Source organism: Vulpes vulpes, chromosome 2 (genome assembly GCF_048418805.1).
Source record: "Vulpes vulpes isolate BD-2025 chromosome 2, VulVul3, whole genome shotgun sequence".
Taxonomy (NCBI): Eukaryota; Metazoa; Chordata; class Mammalia; order Carnivora; family Canidae; genus Vulpes; species Vulpes vulpes.
This window is the reverse complement of record NC_132781.1, coordinates 58,457,830-58,480,179: the sequence shown is the minus strand read 5'-3', so window position 1 is coordinate 58,480,179 and position 22,350 is coordinate 58,457,830. Positions and strand designations below refer to the sequence as shown.

The window sequence follows — 22,350 nt, the reverse complement described above, 5'->3', positions numbered from 1 at the left end:
AAGGGGAGGAGGGGGAAGACCAACTCCTGTAAATAGCATAAAATATAAGCCCTGACAGCCCAGGTGGCTCAGCAGTTTAGCACCACCTTCAGCCCAGGGCATGATCTTGGAGACCCACGTCGGGCTCCCTGCATGGAGCCTGCTTCTCCCTCTGCCTATGTCTCTGCCTGTATCTCTACCTCTCCCCCCGCCCTACCCTGTGTCTCTCATGAATAAATAAGTAAAATCTTTCAAAAATATATATAAGCCCTGAAACTCAAAAATATGTACAACATGTAGGACATTTATAACTAAGAAGAATCACAGATATGCCAATATGGCAACAGGAAAAAAGGACACAGCAGTTGATGAGAAAAGAAAAAAGGCACTGGCCTATACACAGTGTGTACAGATCAGAAACACTGTTCAAGGCCACTAGTAATCAAAGAAATAGGAGTTTAAATTAAATAACCATTTTTTTTACCTTTTACATTAACAAAGATTAAAAAGAATAATACCCAGGGCTGACAAAGGTATAGTGAAAGGGGGCAGCCTAACACACTTATAGAAGCAAAAATGAATAAAACTTTTTTTTTTTTTTTTTTTTTTTAAGATTTTACGTATTTGAGAGAGAGCAAGCAAGCAAGCAAGCATGAATCAGAGGGAGAGGGAGAAGTAGACTCCTGGCTGAGCAGGGAGCCTGATGCAGGGCTCCATCCTAGGACCCTGGGTTCATCAAAGGAAGATGCTTAAACAACTGAGCTACCCAGGCACTCCTGAATAGAACTTTTCTAAGGGGCAATTTAGGAACATCAATCAGAAAATATAATGGGGGGATCCCTGGGTGGCTCAGCAATTTGGCGCCTGCCTGCAGCCCAGGGTGTAATCCCAGAGACCCGGGATCAAGTCCCACGTCGGGCTCCCTGCGTGGAGCCTGCTTCTCCCTCTGCCTGTGTCTCTGCCTCTCTCTCTCTGTGTCTCCCATGAATAAATAAATAGAACCTTAAAAAAAAAAAAAGCATAATAGGGAACGCCTGGGTGGCTCAGCGGTTGCATGTCTGCCTTTGGCTCAGGGCGTGATCCCTGTCCTGGGATCGAGTCCCACATCTGGCTCCCTACATGGAGCCTGCTTTTCTCTCTGCCTGTGTATCTTTGCCCCGCATCCCCCCACCCCTCTGTGTATATCATGAATAAATAAAATAAAACCTTTTTTAAAAAATTTAAAAAGAAAGCATAGTGGTATACATCCCCACCAGCAATTCCACTGCTAGAGAGCCATTTTAAAGAAATAAATGGGTAAGTACCCAAATTATGTATATAAAAAGATCACTGTTTAGATTAGCAAAACAAAAAGTCTAACGGTAAAGGTAAAACACCACCAATCAGACATCAGAAAAAATAAACAATATTATATATACAGTCATTAAACATGACAATACTTTTTTTGGCACTGAGAAGTTGTCCATGTTAAAATATTCAATAGGGGAAAAACATGTTCCAAAGCAATATTAACACCTAAGCTTAGAGGACAGATTCTACAAATCTGGAAAAATACAAGTCAAAATATTATGCTTCTATCTGGATGGTACTATTTTGTTTACTCACCTTTTCTTATTTTTCTTCAAAAGACCATGTATTACCTGCACTTTCTTAAAGCATATACTTGGAGAAAATAAGAACTTGACACGGTACAGGATGAAAAAACTAAAAAGAAAAAGCAAGAAGCCCAAGATCTTGCCAGCCGTCACAAGTCGTGCTGCTAAAAGCAGCAGCATGCAGCTTACTCCTGAAATTTCTATACAGGGGCCTGAAGGTCAATCCATGCATGAGTCAATAGTTCCAAGGAACGACAGCAATCAATCATCACAAACAAATATACACACCATGTCTCTCCACCACGAGGGCTTCCTTAGAATTATCTTAAAGGTAAAAGCATCTTAATAATGAAGTCCTTTGAGCAGATCAGCCTCAAGCCAGATCCTCAAACCAGATTATGCAGAAGTCTGTGCTGTGGCACTCAAATTACTAAGCAGACCACATCGAATACAGACACATGGTGTTTTAAGAAATGTCAAAGCACAGTCCCGTCGGTTTTGTCTGCTCCTCAGACATGGCAGGTCTTAGTAGTCCCATCTTACAAAAGAGGAGACAATCTCAGAGGTAAGCAACTTGCCCAGATCACATAATCAATAATTAACAAATCTGAGATTTTGAACCCAGATCATTCTGAATTTAAAGCATCTGATGTTCCTTCCATTCTGTGCTCCCTCTTAAGTAGCAAAGTCAAATGCTTGAGATCAAGATTAACAAGTAAGCATGGAAACAGCTGTATTTTCTTAGCTCGCCACCGCAAAAAGAACATGCTTTCCAAACTGCTTTTTCTTCAAACATCAGCAGAATGAATAGCACACATCCAGGTATGGTTAATTTGTGTTGTTTTGCTCAGAAATTTAAATGAGCCTGGGATTTTAGTTAAATGTTTTAAATAATTAAACAGATGTCATTCACTGTTTAGCAATGCCATTCAAGTATGTTCTTAGTATTTACTTTAAAATAGTCCCATTCAAAAAAAATTTTAATGAAAAAGAAAACTGAAATTAGCCTCCATTTTCCAAAACCCCTGAAGGCATTTCTGACCTTAGCTTATCAGTACTAGTAGTCCAGTTTGAATTTAACTTTTTCGGAGAGAACAACCCAACTTGGGACAAAATCTGAAATGTATTTTACCAAGATATCACTTTTACCTGTTCCATATATTCAAAAACACCTGCATTAAAATGACTTGAGGACAGAAGAGCTTTTTAAAAAACAGGAAATGGAAAAATAAATAAAAATAAAAAATAAAATAAAAAACAGGAAATGGGATGCCTGGGTGGCTCAGTAGTTGAGTGTCTGCTCAGGGCGTGATCCTCAAATCCCAAATCAGGCTCCCTGCATGGAGCCTGCTTCTCCTCCCTCTACCTATGTCTCTGCCTCTCTCTTGTCTCTCATGAATAAATAAAATCTTAAAAATAAAAAATAAAAAAACAGGAAACAGTATTTTTATAGTTTTCACTCAAGTACTAAATCAAACTTTGCAATTCTAGAACCTATGTTTTTAAAAACACTGAAGAAACAAAAGACTAAAACCATTTTCTAAACCCACTGCTCTAAGTCAAACTCCTAGAAGGAACTGAAAGCCAGCAGGTAGAAATCTGCCTTTTCTAATAAGGTCTATCCTCACAAACTCCCAAACTAGAAAAGGGGAAAGCATTTATTGGGAGCCTTTTCAGTCCCAGGCCCTGAACTTAAGTGATATAGGTATTTCCTAATTTTACCGACAAAGAAACAGAGGCTCAGCTAATGAAGACAGTACAGTCAGTAAGAAGTGAAGCCAAGACCCAAACCTAGGTCTGGTGGCTTTACACTTTAGAAGGGCAACTTCCCACTCATTCCCTCAAACCAACCATCCCAGGAGCCCAGTAGGCAGCAGGCTCTGGGAACACATGGCTGTGCAGGAGTGTGGTCCTCCTCCAGCACATCATGGGGATGCTGCGAGCCTGGCAAGGCTGCCAAGATGTTCCAGGAAGCACCACCACCTCAAGCACATGATTGTCCCCAGAAAGCTGCAGTACAGCAGCCCGCTGCCCTAGCCTTAGCTGCCTCCCTGTTACAACGGGGGTGATGACAGAATGGATCTTCCTCATTGGGTGGCTGGGAAACTTGAAGGACATGACACATGGAGAGCAGAATGTCTGGCACAACAAAAGCTAGCAATTGTAATTACTCTAAGACAAAGTCCCTGTCCTCCAGGAGCTATTTTATATAATCATTCTCAACAAGTTCCAGGGCTGGCAGTTTTCATGGAAACAGAGGTCTTCAAAAAAATTTTTTTCAAAGTCATGAAGTTCTGACAGGCAGCAGGAAATAGATTTTTTTTTTAAGATTTTATTTATTCATGAGACAGAGAGAGGCAGAGACACAGGCAGAGGGAGAAGCAGGCTCCATGCAGGGAGCCTGATGTGCAACTCCTTCCCCGGCCTCCAGGATCACGCCCTGGACCCAAGGCAGGCACTAAACTGCCAAGCCACCCAGGGATCCCCAGGAAATGAATTTCTATTGCTTTTCCCCAAATCAATTTAACCAGATATTTTCAGGAAAAAAGCTGCTCTTTCTGCTAAGGAGCGGTCCATTTTAAGTGCCCAAGGACCTGTTTGCCACCATGGCCTGCCAAGGGGTAAGATGTATGCAGCGATAAGAGTAACACACAGAACATTCTAATCGATCAGTGTCAGCTCTACCTGACAGAGTGCTTACTCACACTTGCTCATTGTTAGTCAACTGGCCACTCATCCTGGGTAAAATTTGGTGCTTTCCACAGACCCATAGATTGGGATCATTTTTCACTCCGCTCCCGTCTATGAGGACTAGTCTCCTGGTGTTGGTACCTGCACTGGAGGCCAACGCTGCCAATGTATGAAGAGCTGATTTATGAATATAAAGCAAAGTTGGTGTCAGGGGACCACATTCAGCCACTAGAGAGTAGTGGAGCACCTCTCATTGCTCAGGGAGCTCAGACACTGATTTGAAATGGTTTAATTATATGCATGCATTTCATTGTAAGTCCTGGCCAAAAGCTTCAACGCGGGGCAGGCCAAGCAATCAGACAATCTTGCATGGGTTGCTGAAATCCAGATTTGTCCTTTGTCAGCATAAACAGTTTAATTTGATGTTTTCACTCCTGAGTAAGCACTGAGTATTGCATTTAAACCCCTTGTGAGGTGGAAGAATGCTTCCTTTTCATCAGCAAATGTACCTCAATGTCAAATAATCTACCTTTTATTCCCAATGAATAAAAAAAATTACTCTATTTAATATGCTTAGAAATAGATTTTTAGGGGCACCTGGGTGGCCTAGTTGCTTCAGCATCTGCCTTCAGCCTCAGATCATGATCTCAGGGTCCTAGGATCAAGCCCGCAGCACTGGGTTCCCTGGGTTCTCTGCTCAGTAGGGAGTCTGCTTCTCCCTCTGCCCTCCCCGCCCAACCCTGCTGGTGATCTCTAATAAGTAAATAAAATCTTAAAAAAAAAAAAAAAAAAGAAAAAAGAGGGCAGTCCTACGTCAGGCTCCCTGCATGGAGCCTGCTTCTCCCTCTCTGTGTCTCTGACTCTCTCTCTCTCTCTGTGTCTCTCATGAATAAATAAATAAAATCTTAAAAAAAAAAAAGAAATAGATTTTTAAGCATCCAATGACATTTTCACTTAAAAACTAATTCCCCCCAAAATGCAGCTCCTTTTCTAAATATAGTCAAAAGGGAGTTAAGGGATCCCTGGGTGGCGCAGTGGTTTGGCGCCTGCCTTTGGCCCAGGGCGCAACAATCCTGGAGACCCGGGATCGAATCCCATGTCGGGCTCCCTGTGCATGGAGTCTGCTTCTCCCTCTGCCTGTGTCTCTGCCTCTCTCTCTCTCTTTGTGTGACTATCATAGATAAAAATTTAAAAAAATAAAAATAAAAAAAAAGGGAGTTAAACGTTACTCAAAGCAAATAACCTAAAACACCAACTTGAAGGAAACAAGGATTTTTCTTTCTTAAAGATTTATTTGTTTAAGAGAAAGAGAGCATAAGCAGGAGGAGGGGCAGAGGGAGAGGGAGAGAGATGCAGACTCCCCGCTGAGCAGGGAGCCCATGTGACCGGGGGTTGCCCCACAACCCCCAGGATCACTACCTGAGGATCACTACCTGAGCGGGATTAAGACGCCTAACCCCAGAGGCCTAACCCACTGAGCCACCCAGGCACCTTGGAATTTTTCTTCTAATTGCAACTTCAACGTCTCATGGACCTGATAAGTTATAAACACTTAAGAAAAGACTAACAAATCAATGCACCTAGGCTAAAGTGAAAGTCTTGTTTTATTCATGTATTTTTAAGAAATGCCACAAAGTATGAGAACAGAAAATTATTCTCCTTCAAAGAGAGGACTCCTCTGTGAGTCTCCTAATTCTCTGCTTAGGGGGATAAGACAGAAGATGAGAATTACCTTAAAATAGGCCTCTCTTAGTCTTCCACATCACTACGCTCTGCCAGGACCCCAACACTCAGGTCATGAGCACAGGGCACAGCTTCTCCCTCCTACTGCAGGAGCTCAAAGCAGTCCAAACTGACAGGTCTTTTCAAAGGCATCCTCTGCTCTGGTCCACATTTCAAAATAACTTTCCAAATTGCAGTTTATTCCACTTTGCTGGCCTTTCTCAAGTTTTCATGCCCCTCTGAACCCTCAAGAACAAAGGAACACAGAGTTTGATAATTTATAAAACACACCTAGCCTTAATCATCACTAAAGGTTTATCTCATCCACAGAGCCTGTGTGCAAACAACAGGCAATCCTACATACTGAAAAAAATGTGCAAAGCACTGGTACATATATTTCCTCACTGACACCATCTATGGACTAGCTGTTATTATCTCCAACCAAGTTCAGACAAGTGAAGGAACCTACCCAAAGTCACACAGCTAGTCATAGCAGTTATGACTGGCAGCAAATCCCTAGCTCTATGAACTCTACAGTGAAAAGTCTTCTGATGCATAAAATGACTTTCCAATTGGTGTGTCTAATAAGCAAGTTAAAACTGAACACTAGGTTATAAGAGTACGAAGGCACTTTTCATAGCCAAAGCCAATTCTGGCCCAATTCTAGAACAAGAACAGGTAGAAATGAATTAGTTAGCCTCACTCTCTCTGTAGTAGGGTCTAAAGCAAAGCACTTGAAAACTGCAAGGACTGCATTTAACTGTTCTAAAAAGTACATCTGGCAAGGGCTTTTCCCTGGGTGTAGACTAGGGACTGAACTTGTCAGAAAAGACTTCATGGTCAAATCTCAGAGCAGAAAAAATAGCAAGAACAACACCCTACACATTAATTCAACTTTACCTACAAGAGATATTAAATATTTTTTTTACATGTAATCAAGAACAAAATCACCCTAATCAGAACAGATTAAGAACTGGTGAGGGCTGGCTAGATTACATTCCCTGCAATAGAAGGATGAGTTTTAAAAGTAAATATTTTCTCATTTTCTAACTTAACGGCACCATCTATTGGCTTAGTACCACCTTCACGGTAAACAGAAAATCAAGATGCATAATCCAACTTTTGTGGATTTTTGGTTTCCGGTTGTTTCATTTCCTAGCATTTCACAGCAACATAAATGTTAACATGTAAAACCCAAACACTGCACATTACGTTTTAAATATTCTGAAACGCATCATACTGAATCAAAGAAGGAAAAACTTCCAGGGAAATCTTAGTATAGACTGAACTGCACACAGGGAATGTTATTAGCACTAAATATGCACTAAACATCTTTGCTGTGCTACATACAAAGAATTTTTTCTGTATGGTTTCCCATGGGAGAGCTCCCCTAAGCCTTATTCTACAGATGAAATCAGAGTCAAAAGCTAATAAATGTAGGACTTAGATCTGAACCCAGTTGGACTCCAAAGACCAGCTCTTTTTACTATACCACAGTAACTGGAAAAATAATGGTAAGAGCAACAAATGCACAGAAAAGAACATGGTTTTTTACATCGTGTTCACACACATTACATTGCAGTACCCCAAAAACCCTGGGACCTTCCCAAGTCAAAAAAAAATTGTTTATTTTTCAAGAGATTTGAGGTTCAGAAAGGTTAGGCGACCAGTCTTGGTCAAGGAGGACTAGGACTGAGCCAGGACTTCCATCTCTTTCTAGGATTCTAGGTTATGCCTCAGGTGGTTACAGACATGCTGTTCTAAATAGTCCCTAGCTGCCTGGACAAAGCCCCCAACAGAACAGGGTACCTTTCATAGAAAATGGGCTCTGAGCATCACTCTTGTGGAACCCCTTGCACAGTCACATGGTCCACACTATTAGGAAAAAGAGTTTTCCAGTGATGCTAGAGCCATGAAGTCCACATGCCCTCCGAGAAGGCTTTTATGTAGGCCTATGAACCACATACAGTGATGCTGAGTTCACAGCTCATTTAAGAGTTGATAATGAACGTAGAAGAAACATTTGCCATCTTGTAGTGCACTAATTTGATCCAGAGCAGGAAAATTTTCAAAATCAAGTCATGTGGAGATACCAAAATGTCTGCACAAAGGCTGCACTTTACTGTAAAAATATGGAGAAAATGGCAGGTCTGAATTCCCTACCGATGCTCCAAGACTCTTTTTTTGCCCACAAGGTGAGACATCCAGTATGTTTATTACTCTATCCCAAATCTTTTTAATTGCTAGGAGGCTCTGTAAACTGGGGCTTAAGAGGTATATTTCAGTAATTAGGAAAACATACAACCAGTTTATTTGGAGATCAAATTTTACCTGGATGGCCTTGGCAATGACCCCAAGTCTTCCCTAATGATGCATAGCAATGTTTATTCCTTAAGTTAGTATTCCTAAATTGTCCAAGGGCCTCATTTCCAGGAATGTCATGCTTGAAATTTTATTCATATTAATTCTTATGTGAATAAGTGGGCAAAAATAAAAATTTTACATACCTTGCCAATGCTGCTACAAGGAACACTGCCAAACTAATAGCAAAAGATGGTCCCCAAGCTTCTCCTGACACTACTTTAGTTTGCCTAATAAAAGAAAAGCTGGCAAGTTAAAAGAATAAGCTAATTAATCTGAGAATTAAAAGAGCCCACATTTTGTCTATAAGACATACAACCAAAGCCCTTTTCCCCTTCTCAATAAAGAAAAATCAAAGAATCCTATCTGGCTTTCAACAATCACACTAATCAATCACCTACACCTCTCTTGCAAATTATTCTCCTAAAAAAAGAAATAATAAAACCTAGGGGCCCCTTCTATTCTGAGAATGGACCAAATCATATTTGGTCTGGACCACAAGACACACACCATTCACGCCAATAACACAGCCAAGGGGGGGAAAGTCACAGAAGCCACAGTTCCCATACCAGGCTCAGGCATGCCGTGGCTATATGACCTCAGCACACCTCTCTGAGCTTCAATTTCCAGAACTGTAAGACAGGGATGACAGTACCCACCCTGGAATGTTGAAAAGATTAAATCAAAAAAGCATCTCATGACAGCTGCTGGCACTGCAACTAGAAAGCTGCTGGATGAACGTTGCTATCATTATGGTCAACATCACGTCCACAAAAGATTTAGGACAGGTGTCCAAGGGCCACAACACAAGGAATTTGATACATTCTTCTCCCAAGTAAATCCTGAGGCAGGCAAGCCCTCAGAGAGGAGGCTCCTGGACCCTATGCTCAATGAGCTGTGCCAACATGTTAAAGATGCACGAAAAAGACAGGTGTCTTCTACTCAATGTAAATTAAGAGTAGCCTTCAGGCACCTGGCTAGTCGCCAATATGGGCCCATGGGTAGACAAAATTTAGACACCCTTGTCTTATGGGTAATTTGTAGCTTCCAGCTCTTACTGTCAAATCACTCAGGAAAGGAAAAAAAAGATTAATTACAAAGTTTTGTTGTTTCTCATAATAAAAAACTCATAATTTAACTAAAACAGGAGAATTTACATGAAATATTCATTTTCTCATGCTACTCTTATAGAAAGCCTCAATCCCACAGTGAATGCTAATGCTTCATGGGAACATTTCGTTTAGGAAGGCTTTCCATTCTATCTGTAGTTTTAAGTTTGGTTTATAAGCTTAACCCAAATAACAACAGGTTTGAACTGCACAGAACCCCTTATATGGGAATTCTATTCGATACAATACAGTATTATAAATGTATTTTCTCTTCTTTATGATGTTCTTAATAATGTTTTCTTGGGCTTACTTTATTGTAAGAACACAGTATATGATATATATGGCATATAAAATATGCATCAATGGAATGTTTATGTTATCAGTAAAGCTTTTGGGCACCAGCTATTAGTATACTTAAGTTTCTGGAGAGTCAAAAACGTGAATTTTTCAACTGGGCAGGGGGTAGGTACCCCTAATCCACTCTTGGCCCCTATTGTTCAATGGTCAAGTATAACATGAATTAAAACAAAATCCACCAAATGGAAATTGTGGAGTTTTCCCTTGACATTCAGCTCCCTACTCCCTCAAAGAAAAGAAGGGGGAAAAAAAGGAACCAAGGAAACGAAGAGGGAGGAAGGGAAGGAAGGCAGGGGAGAAAGAAGGAAGAAAGCAGCAACTAGAGCCAGAAATGCCTGGTTAAGAAGAAAGGCAGCCCTGCACAGCTACCACCCCAGGGAAAGATGCATGCAAGCCCTGCTCAAAAGTGAACAATGGCTAAAAGAAACTTAAAAAATGGGGATCCTTGGGTGGCGCAGCGGTTTAGCACCTGCCTTTGGCCCAGGGCGTGATCCTGGAGACCAGGGATCGAGTCCCACATCGGGCTCCCTTGCATGGAGCCTGCTTCTCCCTCTGCCTGTGTCTCTGCCCCTCTCTCTCTCCTCTCTCTATCATGAATAAATAAAATCTTTTTAAACAAAGAAAGAAACTTAAAAAATGACCAACACAGAGCCAGAGCAGTACAAAAACTCTATTTTATTTTACATTCTGTGGTAAAGCATTCCTCTTTACAATGGACTTGGATTAGAAAATATCAAAAAGTAAAAATCATTTTGTCTTGGATGGTAAAACTGTATAATTCTTAAATTTTTCCTTTGATAACTACAAAGCGGTCTCAGTAAATACTGTTTTTAATATGCAGGATAAAAAATCTGCACTTAAGCAGTCGAAAACATGCAAAACAAATAAATACCTTTTGGGAATTTGTATAAATATTTTCAGTATTCAGAAGCAAGGCTTAATAGCTTAATGAAGTAACACCTGTAGAATGAAAAAAATCAAAGCAGCTGTGTTGTACAGGGGCTTGTCTGAGCTACGAGAGTTCAGATGCCAGCTTTCCCATTTACAGGCAAAGCAAAAATGAGCAACTTACCATAAATTTCTCCAACTTCCGGTTTCTCATCAATAAAATAGCAAACATAGCATCCCCTACATAAAATTTTAACTGTAAATAATGTGACAGCACTAGCAGACTGGCACAGAGACACTCCATAATATGCCTTAAATCTGAAATAATACTTAGCTTTTTCTTTTTAAGATTTTACTTATTTATTTGACAGAAAGAGAGCACAAACAGGGGGAGCAGCAGAGGGAGAGGAAGAAGCAGACTCTTTGCTGAACAAGGAGCACGATGTGGGGCGTGATCCCAGGACCCTGAGATCATGACCCGAGTCAAAGGCAGCTGCTTAACCAACTGAGCCACCCAGGCACCCCAATACTTAGCTTTATAGAAAAAAAAGAAGCCCTACCACATATGCAATGCTTTGTGCTATTCTCTCACAGGTAACCTGGGGTCCCCCAACTGGAATACAATCTAAACTAACTCTAGTCCAAGGGTACTGTAAACAGGTCACCAAAAATAACCAGTAACTAAGGTTTCTAATGCTAAGTTTCAGATACTTTTTGACACAATAAAGTTAGCAAACCAGAAAATTATTTCACAATCAAATATTCACCAAGTTACATAGGACTCCCTGAGACTGGAGGTAAGACAGGATTCTATTCTCAGAGATCTCAAATGTTCACATGTCTGGGAGGGACCAGAGCTAGGGCAGAGGAAGAATCATGTTTCACACCTATGCCCTGAGAGGTACTTGCTAACTCAGCCTGGGGTAGTCACGAGGAAACAGCTTCTAAGGCTAGATCCCAGCAGGAACACTCAGGGCAGAACAGGCCTTCTGAAGGAAGGCAGCACTACAAAGTGGGGTGCAGGCACCTGCCCAGGGGATGGTGAGAGATACAAGGTGGCTCCGTTGCCAGAGGGCTAGAGGAGGAACAGGAAAGAAAACAGGAAAAGGGGCCCAACTGGAAGGGAAGTGGCCCCAGGCAAAGGAGTTAACTGTGCCTCTGCAGTCAAGACCCAGGAAGGGACTGATACTGCCAAGTCAGAAGAGGACGAAGACAAGAAACCTGGGATCTGGCCTCATGGTTGGCTGGTTTCTAAATGCTCTCTGTAATGACAGTGGCCATCCCCACTGTCACCAGACCCCACTATATCCTCAATATTTCTGGCCAAATGCAATCTCCCTCTCTGCCTCTAGACCCCCTCCATTCCAATCTTCCTCCCTGCAGCCGTCAGACTATTCTTTCTAACAAGCCAATCTCATCCCATCCTTCTCTGGTATGAAAACTTTAGATGGGAACCTCAAGGGCAAAATCCAAACAACTGGGCCTGTATCACTGGGACTCTCTCCAGCCTAGCTTTCTCGTCATATCTCTGTTCCACCCTCTAGAACACCTTTGCTTCGGCTGCAGCCCCTGCACTGAACACTCCCCCTACCCGAACACTCCCCCTACCCACTGCACTTGCCTCATCCATCTGGCAAACTCTGGCCCTTCAGTTCGACCACACCAGACCCTAGTGCACACAGGGCCTGAAGTCCTTCCTTGGGAAAAGGGAGCAGGGCAGCAGAATTCCTGGCTAATTCCTACTTACCATTCAGGTCTTAGCTTACTGTTACCACTTCCCATCTCTCACACATCAGACTGGCACAAATACCCAGTGTTGGTAAGGTTGTTAAGAGAAAGGCATTCTCATATTCTCTTGGTCTCTAGGACAACCTTTTGGAGGATAATTTGGCAACAGCTCTCAAAAAGCAGAATGCACTATATGGCCCTCTGTCACTTTCTTGGGCTGATCAGTGGCAATATGTACAGTATGAGTCTCTTCCTATATCTGGGGAATCCCAGCACTTTAGGAATGAATGACTGAGCTTCACCAATGAGAAGCACTCACTCTCCCCTATAAGGAACGCTCTGGCAGTGGTAAAAGAGATGGCAGGAAGACCGGGTTCCTGAAATTGTCAGGGAGGCTAAGCAGTGAGCCAGGCCCCAGCACCAGCTGTGGCAGCAGTGCAGTCTGGAGCACTCTGCACTCACCTGCAGGGGCCTATTCTGCAGCATGATTTCTGACACAGCTCTGGGCCCCAAACCCAGTGCCTGATCTCCCAGCTATTCTGGGAGTCACCTACTATCCTCTACAACATAATCTTCTTTTCTTAAATCATTCAGTAATTCTACTATTTGCAACAGAGAATTCTGAGCAATACATACTCAGTCTAAGCCTGAAATTCCACTAGTAATTTATCTGAAGTCTGTACTTACGTAAATAAAACAAGACACTTGTGTTGCAAAAATCTGATAACCAAAATATGCATCAATAGAATGGGTCAATAAATCATGATAAAGCCATATAATGCATCCTTAGTGATATTATGATATAGATCTACATGTGCTAATAATGAACTTCTTCAAAACAAGTTAACAATAGAGAAAAACTGTGTATAGTAGGACTTCATTTATTTTTAATAGGGAGAGACTGATAGAGATATATGAATGTTTCATAAAACATTTTTTGGAAAAGATAGAGATATATGAATGTTTCATAAAACATTTTTTGGAAAAGTAACCCTTAAGAGTGGTTACTTTGGAGAAGGGATATGAAACACATACTTTTCACGTACTATTCCCACTTAAACGGTTTACCATGTTCATAAATTACCTTCATTATAAAATGTTTTAATCTCTTTTGCTCAGTAAGGACTTCCAAACAGCCATCATCCACAGTCCTTCCTGTTCCTCTCATTGCTGTTCTTCTCCTCCAGGCATTTAGCATTGTGCATTCTTTTAGATGACTGTGTATGGATTTTTCTAATTCCTGTCACCTACATGAGGCTGTAATTCTGAGGGCAGGTGCTGTGCTGACCACTGTACTCCCAGCACCTAGCACAGTGCCTGAACCCGGTGCATGCCAGATAAGTATATGATAAATGAACAAAAGTAACTTTGGCTTCTTTTAAGACTCAGTTCATGTGAAGTGAAACTTTTCCTGAAGTCCTCCCACTTCGATGTGATCCTTTCTCCCCTGGTCCTCCCCCTTTGTACTGCCTTTGTCAGTTTTTCTTTTTTCTTTTTTTTCCCTTGTCAGTTTATACATCTGGCTCCCTCACTACACTGTAAGTAGACTGAGGGCAAAGATCCACACATTCATCTCTATCTGTGGAGCCTGCCATGGTGCCTAGACACAGAAGGCAAGGAAGAGTTGACAAATAAATGAACAAACCAAAGCTTAAAGTAATTATTTACTTGCATATTAAAATCAAATGTTACAGTTATTTCCTCCTTAATCCTTCCTGTCTTTTATGATAACAAAATCAAACTGTTTAACAATTTCTAAACAGAAGTGTGCTATGAACTCAAGGCTGTGGAACCATCACCCTGGGTTCACACTAGACTTGGAACAGCAAGATCGCTGTTGGCCAGGAAAGCACACAATGTGTCATTGCTTGACTGCTCACTTTCAACAAATTTTCCTAAATTCAGGATTGTGCTCAGAAGTCAAATTAATAGCTCAGAAGCTCAAAAAAGCAAAAGAAACCGATTCAATTTTCCCGCCCTAAAAATGAACCTGCTTTGTAACAACACTAAATTTCCTGAATGTGATGATTGTATCAAGGTAATGTAAAACATCATAAAGGATTTAGAGGTGGAGGATAATGGTGTCTGCTCCTTACTACTTATTCTCAAATGATTCCACACAAAAAATTAACATACGAGTGACAACATACGAGTGAACAAGAGTGATAAAACGTTAACAAATAGGAGTAAAGAGTGTATATGGGGAAAAAAAAAGAGTGTATATGACTGCTCATTGCACGTTAGTTACTTTTCTGCAAGCACAAAATTTTTTTCAGTTAAAAAAAAAAGAAACCACTGAAAAGAAAAAAGCTATTTCACCTTTCCCACTATTTAAACGCATCAATCAGACAGGGAGAAATAAAAACAGTACTTTGATGGAGATAACAAATATATTTGAATAAAGCAGTTCAGAACAATTCTAAAATTACTTTAAGTAATTCATTTTACTTCATTTTAAAATAATTACAAAGACTCATCCATATGGTATCTGGGGGTAAATCATTCTCCCCAACAAACAGGGAACATCTGTTGTATAAAACCTTCTAAGAGGCTAGATGACACAATGGAACAGAAATGTCTCAAACTGGCAATTTCCAAACTACTCAAGGTAACACTTTCCTAGCTCTTCAGAGCTAAGATACCAAGACAAAAGATATAAGAGGTAAACAAGAGCTGGAAAAATACCAGCTATACATAACCTGTTCAAATTTCTGTATCTGTACAACTTGACTCAGAAATTTAAAATAAAAGTTAAAATTTGGAAATCTCAATTTTATCAATCCTTTTTTGGTGGTCATTAAAAAAAAAAAAAAAAAAAAAACTCTTGGGGCACCTGGATGGTTCAGTTGGTTAAGTGTCTGCCTTGAGCTCAGATCATGATCCTGGGGTCCTGGGATCGAGCCCTGCATTGAGCTCCTGGCTCAGTAGAGTCTGCTTCTTCTCCTCTCCACCGCTCATGTGCGCACTCTTTCTCTCTCTCTCTCTCTGTCTCAAATAAATAAAATCTTAAAAAATATATATACTCCTGTCTAGCATTGAGAGCTAAAAGTACCAATGTAAAAAAAGCTGGTCTGAAAAGAGTACCTACTACTAAAGGCCAGGCACAGGGCCAGATTCTTTATATTTCTAATAATTTCTAATCATTATAAATACTGGCATATATAATAAATACTATTGATACTATTCCACAGGTGAGGAAACCAAGGTTCATTGAGGAATTAAATGGTTTTAATCTCTCAGAAATTAGGAGGGGCCCAGTCACCGTAGCTTAAAAAGAACACTTCAATCCACTTCCTAGGCATGTTCCCACTATGAGGCCTCCAGTCTAGCTTCCCTCCACTCAATCCTCACCTTGACAACTACGTTGACCATCCTATTTAACATTATAATCTGCCTTCCACCCCAACACTCTGAAGTCCCCTTACATTGCATTAGTTTTTCCTTTTGTTTTGAAATAATGGTAAATTCACATGCCAACAAAAGAAATGATGCATTGAGTTTCTGTAAACCCATGACCCAGTTTCCCCCAAAAGTAATATTTTGCATAACTGTAGTACAGTATCACCTGCATTACTTTTTTCTCCTAATACCTATCAATTTCTAACATTAATATATTTATAATAGTTGTTATTATCTATCTATCCTCACTAAAATACAAATTCCTTGCAGGCAAGAATCTTTAAATTTTGTTCCCTGCTATATCCTAAGCACCTACAACAGCACCTTATCTGTAAGAGGAACTCAGTAAGTATATGTAGAATGAGTCAATGCACTATATTGCCCTGGCTCCTCCAACAGGAAATAGACTAGCTCTTTAAGAGACCATCTTGGGCAGCCTGGGTGGCTCAGCAGTTTAGCACCGCCTTCAGCCCAGTGCGTGATCCTGGAGACCTGGGATCGAGTCCCACATCAGGCTTCCTACATGAATAAATAAAAATCTTAAAAAAAAAAAAAAAAAAAAAGAGAAAGAGAGACAGAGAGACCACCTTGGTAAATAAGAGGATTCTGAAACATCAGGGAAAGTTTACACTCACCCATGGTGACATAAGGCAACTTATCAGTTGATCCATGAGGATAGATGCTGTAGAGGTGAGGTCCAGTAACATCTACTCCCCCCAAAACTAGGGCTGCACCAATGTAACCTTGATACCTGGTGATCAGAGTATGTATAAGAAAAAAAAAAAAATGAGTCTACATTGCATCACTATACACTATACACTTAACCAAAAGCTGTACGAGAAGCCAGACAAAAAAAAGGCTTTTCTTACAGTGCTGTTTCATTAAATGGTTACTGTTTTTAAGGGAACAAAACAGAAGGAATTTAAGTCGGGACATCCACTATCAGCCCAGACTCAATCCTGTGAGGCCTTCCAACATGCCTATTTCCTCAGTCATAGTGCTCTCTCTCTCTTTTTTTTTTTTTTTAAGATTTTATTTATTTATTCATGAGAGACACAGAGGGAGAAAGAAAGGCAGAGACACAGGCAGAGGGAGAAGCAGGCTCCATGCAGGGAGCCTGACATGGGACTCGATCCCAGGTCTCCAGGATCACACCCCGGGCCAAAGGCAGCACTAAAGCGCTGAGCCACCTGGGCTGCCCATACTGCTCCCTTTAAAAGAGGATCGTTCTTGGGGCACCTGGGTGGCACAGTCGTTAAGCATCCGACTCTTGGATTCAGCACAGGTCATGATCTCAGGCTCACGAGATCAGACCCCAAATCAGGCTGTGCTCAGCGCAGAATCTGCTTCAGATTCTCTCTCTCAAATTAATAAATAAATCTTAAAAAAAAAAGAAAGAAAGAAAGAAAGAGAAAAAGAAAGAAAGAAAAAACAAACACCACTCTCACTTTAGAGAAGAGAACACCAACCCAAAGTCATTAAGTGCCAGCCCACTCTCTCACAGCTGAGTTTGGCTTACTCCACTATTTATCAGCACTCTTCCCATCACAACTCTCAGTGATCAGCAAATCAACTACTTTCAAAGTTAACATTGAAGAGCTGCTAAACTCAAGCTGTTCAAATTCTCAACCTCATCTCACCATAACCTCACAGGAAAATGGCTCATGTCTAAACACCTTCTCTTTTGAAAAAATTCACAAAATTATAATCATAGATATAAGTTCTTATTGAGTAAAAGAAAAATGTTTCATCATGCCAGAAAGTGAATGACAAAGTAACTCCACAATAACCTAAAAAACCCATTGCTACTGCCCACAGGATGAAGCTAAGCCTCTTAAGGAACATGGATGGGAATACATTTTCCACCCCATCCTACCTCCATTCAATTATGCATGTATTTGTTCCTTTGAACCCTTCACCTGGTTGGTTTTCTACTTCTACAGTTTCCTTTCCCTATATTTGGTTCCAATTTTTACCATTAGAATTGCCACACTAAATCAACTTGTGGATTTAAATTCCTCCACCATGAGTCTTTAGCTTTTTGGGAAGAAAAATGAAACCAACACATAATGAATTTGCCTAACAACATAATCATTACACTTGGTACAAAAAAACACAAGAACCAATCCAAATCCTAACCGTAGACTGTATGAGACATAACTACTCATCAGGAAGCACTCTAGGTAACCAGAATAGTCAAGTCCAATTATTTCCCCTATTCCCTTACTACCAAACTGATTTCAGAAAGACTATTCCAAAGGTGCCTGGCTGGCTTAGTCAGTAAGGCATACAACTCTTGATCTTAGAGTTGTGGGCTTGAGCCCCACACTGGGTACAGAAACAACTTTAAAAAAGTAAAATCTTTTAAAAGAAAGAGAAAGAGAGGAAGGAAGAATATTCCAGTTTTAAATGGAAAATTAAAGAGCAGGAAAGGAGTTCAGAAACAGTCTCAAAACAGAGGCCCAGAGAGAGGAAAAGAATCTGGTCCTAAGCCATGTGAGGTAGTAGCAGGGTTAAGACTAGGTCACAGGGCTCTGGGATGAGTGGGAATCACCAGACCCACCACTCCCACCCCAGTGCCTGACCCACTATACCAACTGCCTACCCAAACAGGCTATTTATATAAGGTCAATAATAATCAGTTAATTCCCTTTCAAGCTAAAATATAACCTCTGTGTGATGCCTTTAAAAGAATTTAAGATATTTTGGCAAGTTACTGTATTCCTTAAAAACTGACCCAGAGGGGCAGCCCCAGTGGCTCGGGGCCTGATCCTGGAGACCCGGGATCGAGTCCCACATCAGGCTCTCTGCATGGGGCCTGCTTCTCCCTCTGCCTGTGTCTCTGCGTGTCTCTAGCCTCTCTCTCTGTCTTTCATGAATAAATAAATAAAACTCTTTAAAAAAATTTAAAAAAAAATTGACCCAGAAACTACTTCCAGGAATCAAATTTTAAGGATATAATCAGACAAATATGCAGAAATGAATGCACAGGAATGTTTACTGCAATACTGTTTATGATGCCAAAAAAGTGGAGAGAATTAGCTAAATAAACTGAGATAGCTATGCAACACTCATGTGACATTTTCTCTATCACTGATGGCAGTGCAACTCAGTACAACCTTTCTCAAGGGCAGGTTTCACGATATGTATCAAAATGTTAAATGTGCATATCTTTGACTCAGTAATTCCACTTCTAGGAATTTATTTTAGAATACAGCCTAAGGAATTAATCACACAAGTTAAGTACCTAAAAGGTTTATGTTCCAAAGGGTTCATAGAATACCTTATAATACCTTAAAACAAGAAATACTGTTAATTAAAGTTCAAAATTGGTTAAATTATGCTATATCTATAGAATGGAATATTGTGATACCAGCAGAAATTGATACTCATCAGTGGTTCTTTAACTTTTATGAGTCACAGACCCTTTTGAAAAACTATTAATATTGTAGAACCCCTGACTTATAGTAAGTGTACATATAGAGGTTTTTTTGTTTTTTGTTTTTTTTTACTATGTCAGGAGGGTCACAGGTCTCCAGAACTCCTCTATGGGCTCAAGGTAAAACTCTGGATGCTGTACTCTTCTACTAATGGAAACAACATTCACAATATGCTTTTAAGTGAACAGGGTCAGTTACAAAACAATACATAGGATTCCACTGTCGTAAATACATAAATGAACAAATATCATGGTATAAAAGGACTGCAAAAATAGTTCTCAAAGATTTACAATGTATGTGTCTAAGTAACAAAACATCAGCTGACATTTCCTTCTTTTCACATCTCCGCAGTGCTGGAAATTTTTATAATGATCACATATTACTTTTACAGTAATGTTTTTAAAGTTGATTTTCATTTTGAAATGCTCCAAATGGAAACTATTCAACACGCACTGGTAGATGAAAAGATCAGTTTGTATTCTAGCACAGAATATACAACTATGACCCCATTTTTAAAGAACCATGTATTAGTAAACGGAAAAAACCTTGAAAGGCATATAGTAACCCGCTAGCACCAACAGCTTATGGATGGTAGGAACTCAAATGATTTTCGTATTTTTTTAGTTTATCTCTATCTTCCACCTTAAGCTTTACTGAGAACACGTGCTAATAATAAGGAAGCAAAAGAGGATCAAATGAAGGAGTGAACAAACTAAAGACTGGAAGTATATCCAGCCAACCAAAACATGATTTTTCCCTGAACTGTAAAATTCTTATTCTTCTTTTGGGCTTTTCAGAATTTTCCAAATTTTGTACTTGGAATATACTTGGAACTTGCTGGTTTTCATCTGTGAGTCTGGCATGGCCCCGGGCTCTCAGCAAGTGGATATGAGGCACAGTGGAGCTGTGCAGCAAGGCCTGTAACATAGTTCCTGTTTTACAGGTGAGAAGACCAGGATTTAGGAGTCTATGGGCAGGAAGCCTAGTCATAACTACCTAATCCATGTTTGGCTGTACCTAGCCCTTATGTGGGTGATTTCCACTTATTTATGTGCATGGTCATGTTCCTAATCCTGGATAATTATTGCCTATCAAATAAATTCTCCCAGTAGAGTGTAGACTCTATGTATTCTGTGAACCCTTTGAACTCCGGCAAGTAGAATATATGCTACTTTCAAAGGGGAAAAAAAACACAATTAATATAATAAATAAGAGCCTCTATATATTCAAAGAGTTTTTGGAATACAGAAATATACCACAAAGATTTCTATTAGACTCAACTAGGAGGCTCATGCTCAGAGGGAATAAGTCACATATTCATCATCTACATCCAGCCATCACCCAAGTAAAATAAAACTACTGCTTATGTGAGGTAAAAGATGTCCACTTCTGCTTATCAAACTCCCTTTTATTACTGATTCACAGACTCAGAAATGAGTTATTCAGGGACAAATGAATCATATACCAAGAAGAATACATCCTGTTCTCTTTTTCAGCCTCTGAGTTTTATGGGGATCCAACTGGGCATTAGACCCTGTGCTGGGCATTAGGCCCTATACTGGGCATTGTTGTTAAGCTTTCCTTCTTTATTCATTTCCTCCTCCAAAGTCAGAGAGTCAGAAACTATTATCTTCATCTTACTGAGGAAGAAACTGAGGCTAAGAAAGGTAAAGTGAGGGACGCCTGGGTGGCTCAGCAGTTGAGCATCTGCCTTCAGCCCAGGGCGTGATCCTGGAGTCCCGGAATAGAGTCCCACATCAGGCTCCCTGCATGGAGCCTGCCTCTCTCTCTCTCTCTGTCTCTCATGAAAAAATAAATAAAATCTTAGAAAAGAAAAGAAAAGAAAAGAAAAGAAAAGAAAAGAAAAGAAGGAAGGAAGGAAGGAAGGAAGGTAGGTAAGGTGAACAGCCCAAGGTTACAAAACTCTGGGCATTTTAGATGAGACCTGAACCAAACTTCTGAAGTGAAATCCTATGCTTTTTTCCCTTATACCACTTTTACATTTTATGTAATTCATCAAGAATGTCAGGAAACATAATGAACCACAATCATCCTGGTTAAATTTGAAAATGTTCCTCTCAAAACTTTGATAAAATTTAATTTTTATAAAGTATGTTAAACTAAAAATAATAAAACACTGAAAAAATTGAACTTAGAATTCCTAAAACATTCTAAAGTGATTAACAGAAACATCTGCTAAGTTTAGCTAGATGCTTTAAATGACACTGGAAGGAATCTTGAAAATTTGCTATTTACTGCAATGTTACAAGTTTAAAAAGTCTTTTACATGTAATGCACCATACAAACCACCAGAGGGAGCTTTAAATTTGAAACCAAAATCACAAATGTTTTCAGAAATCTTGACAACCATGTGCTTTAACAAGTTCTCACACTCTACTGGGAGAATTTATTTGATAGGCAATAATTATCCAGGATTAGGAACATGACCATGCACATAAATAAGTGGAAATCACCCACATAAGGGCTAGGTAACAGCCAAACATGGATTAGGTAGTTATGACTAGGCTTCCTGCCCATAGACTCCTAAATCCTGGTCTTCTCACCTGTAAAACAGGAACTATGTTACAGGCCTTGCTGCACAGCTCCACTGTGCCTCATATCCACTTGCTGAGAGCCCGGGGCCATGCTAGACTCACAGATGAAAACAAGCAAGTTCAAAGAAAGGCAAGAGGCAGGAAGGAAATAAAACTAGGCAGGGACTGACTGACCAGAGCATATGCTCCCACTTCTAAAGGCAACATCTACTTAGGTCCTACTACTTAGGTCCAGATTACTGCCACCTATTATCCCATCCTCTTTATGAATTTTTTTCAGATGAAGCCCCGAAATAATTAATTAATTTAAAAAAAATTTTTTAAACCCAGAAATCCAGATTTTTTTATTCCTATCTTCCTATTTATAATTATTAGCCACTATTAAAAAAAAAAAAAAAACACCACTGTAACCCAAATACAATTCCTCTACAACCTGAATATGTCCTGTGTGCTGCCAGCTCACAACCTTTACTTTCCCTCTAATCTCACAGGCCTGGATGCAGCTGCTGCTGCTTCAGGCTGAAAT

The 22,350-nt window shown here is 40.2% G+C and overlaps 1 protein-coding gene across 1 annotated transcript in view; it reads right to left on the bottom strand.

Moving 5' to 3' along the window:
* PSMB7 (proteasome 20S subunit beta 7) overlaps positions 1–22,350 on the bottom strand; it is a 64,004-nt gene that overhangs the window by 36,425 nt on the left and 5,229 nt on the right. The window contains exon 5 of the mRNA XM_072748646.1: positions 16,465–16,580. Within this exon, the coding sequence (XP_072604747.1) occupies positions 16,465–16,580 (116 nt within the window). The remainder of the gene's footprint in view (positions 1–16,464; positions 16,581–22,350) is intronic.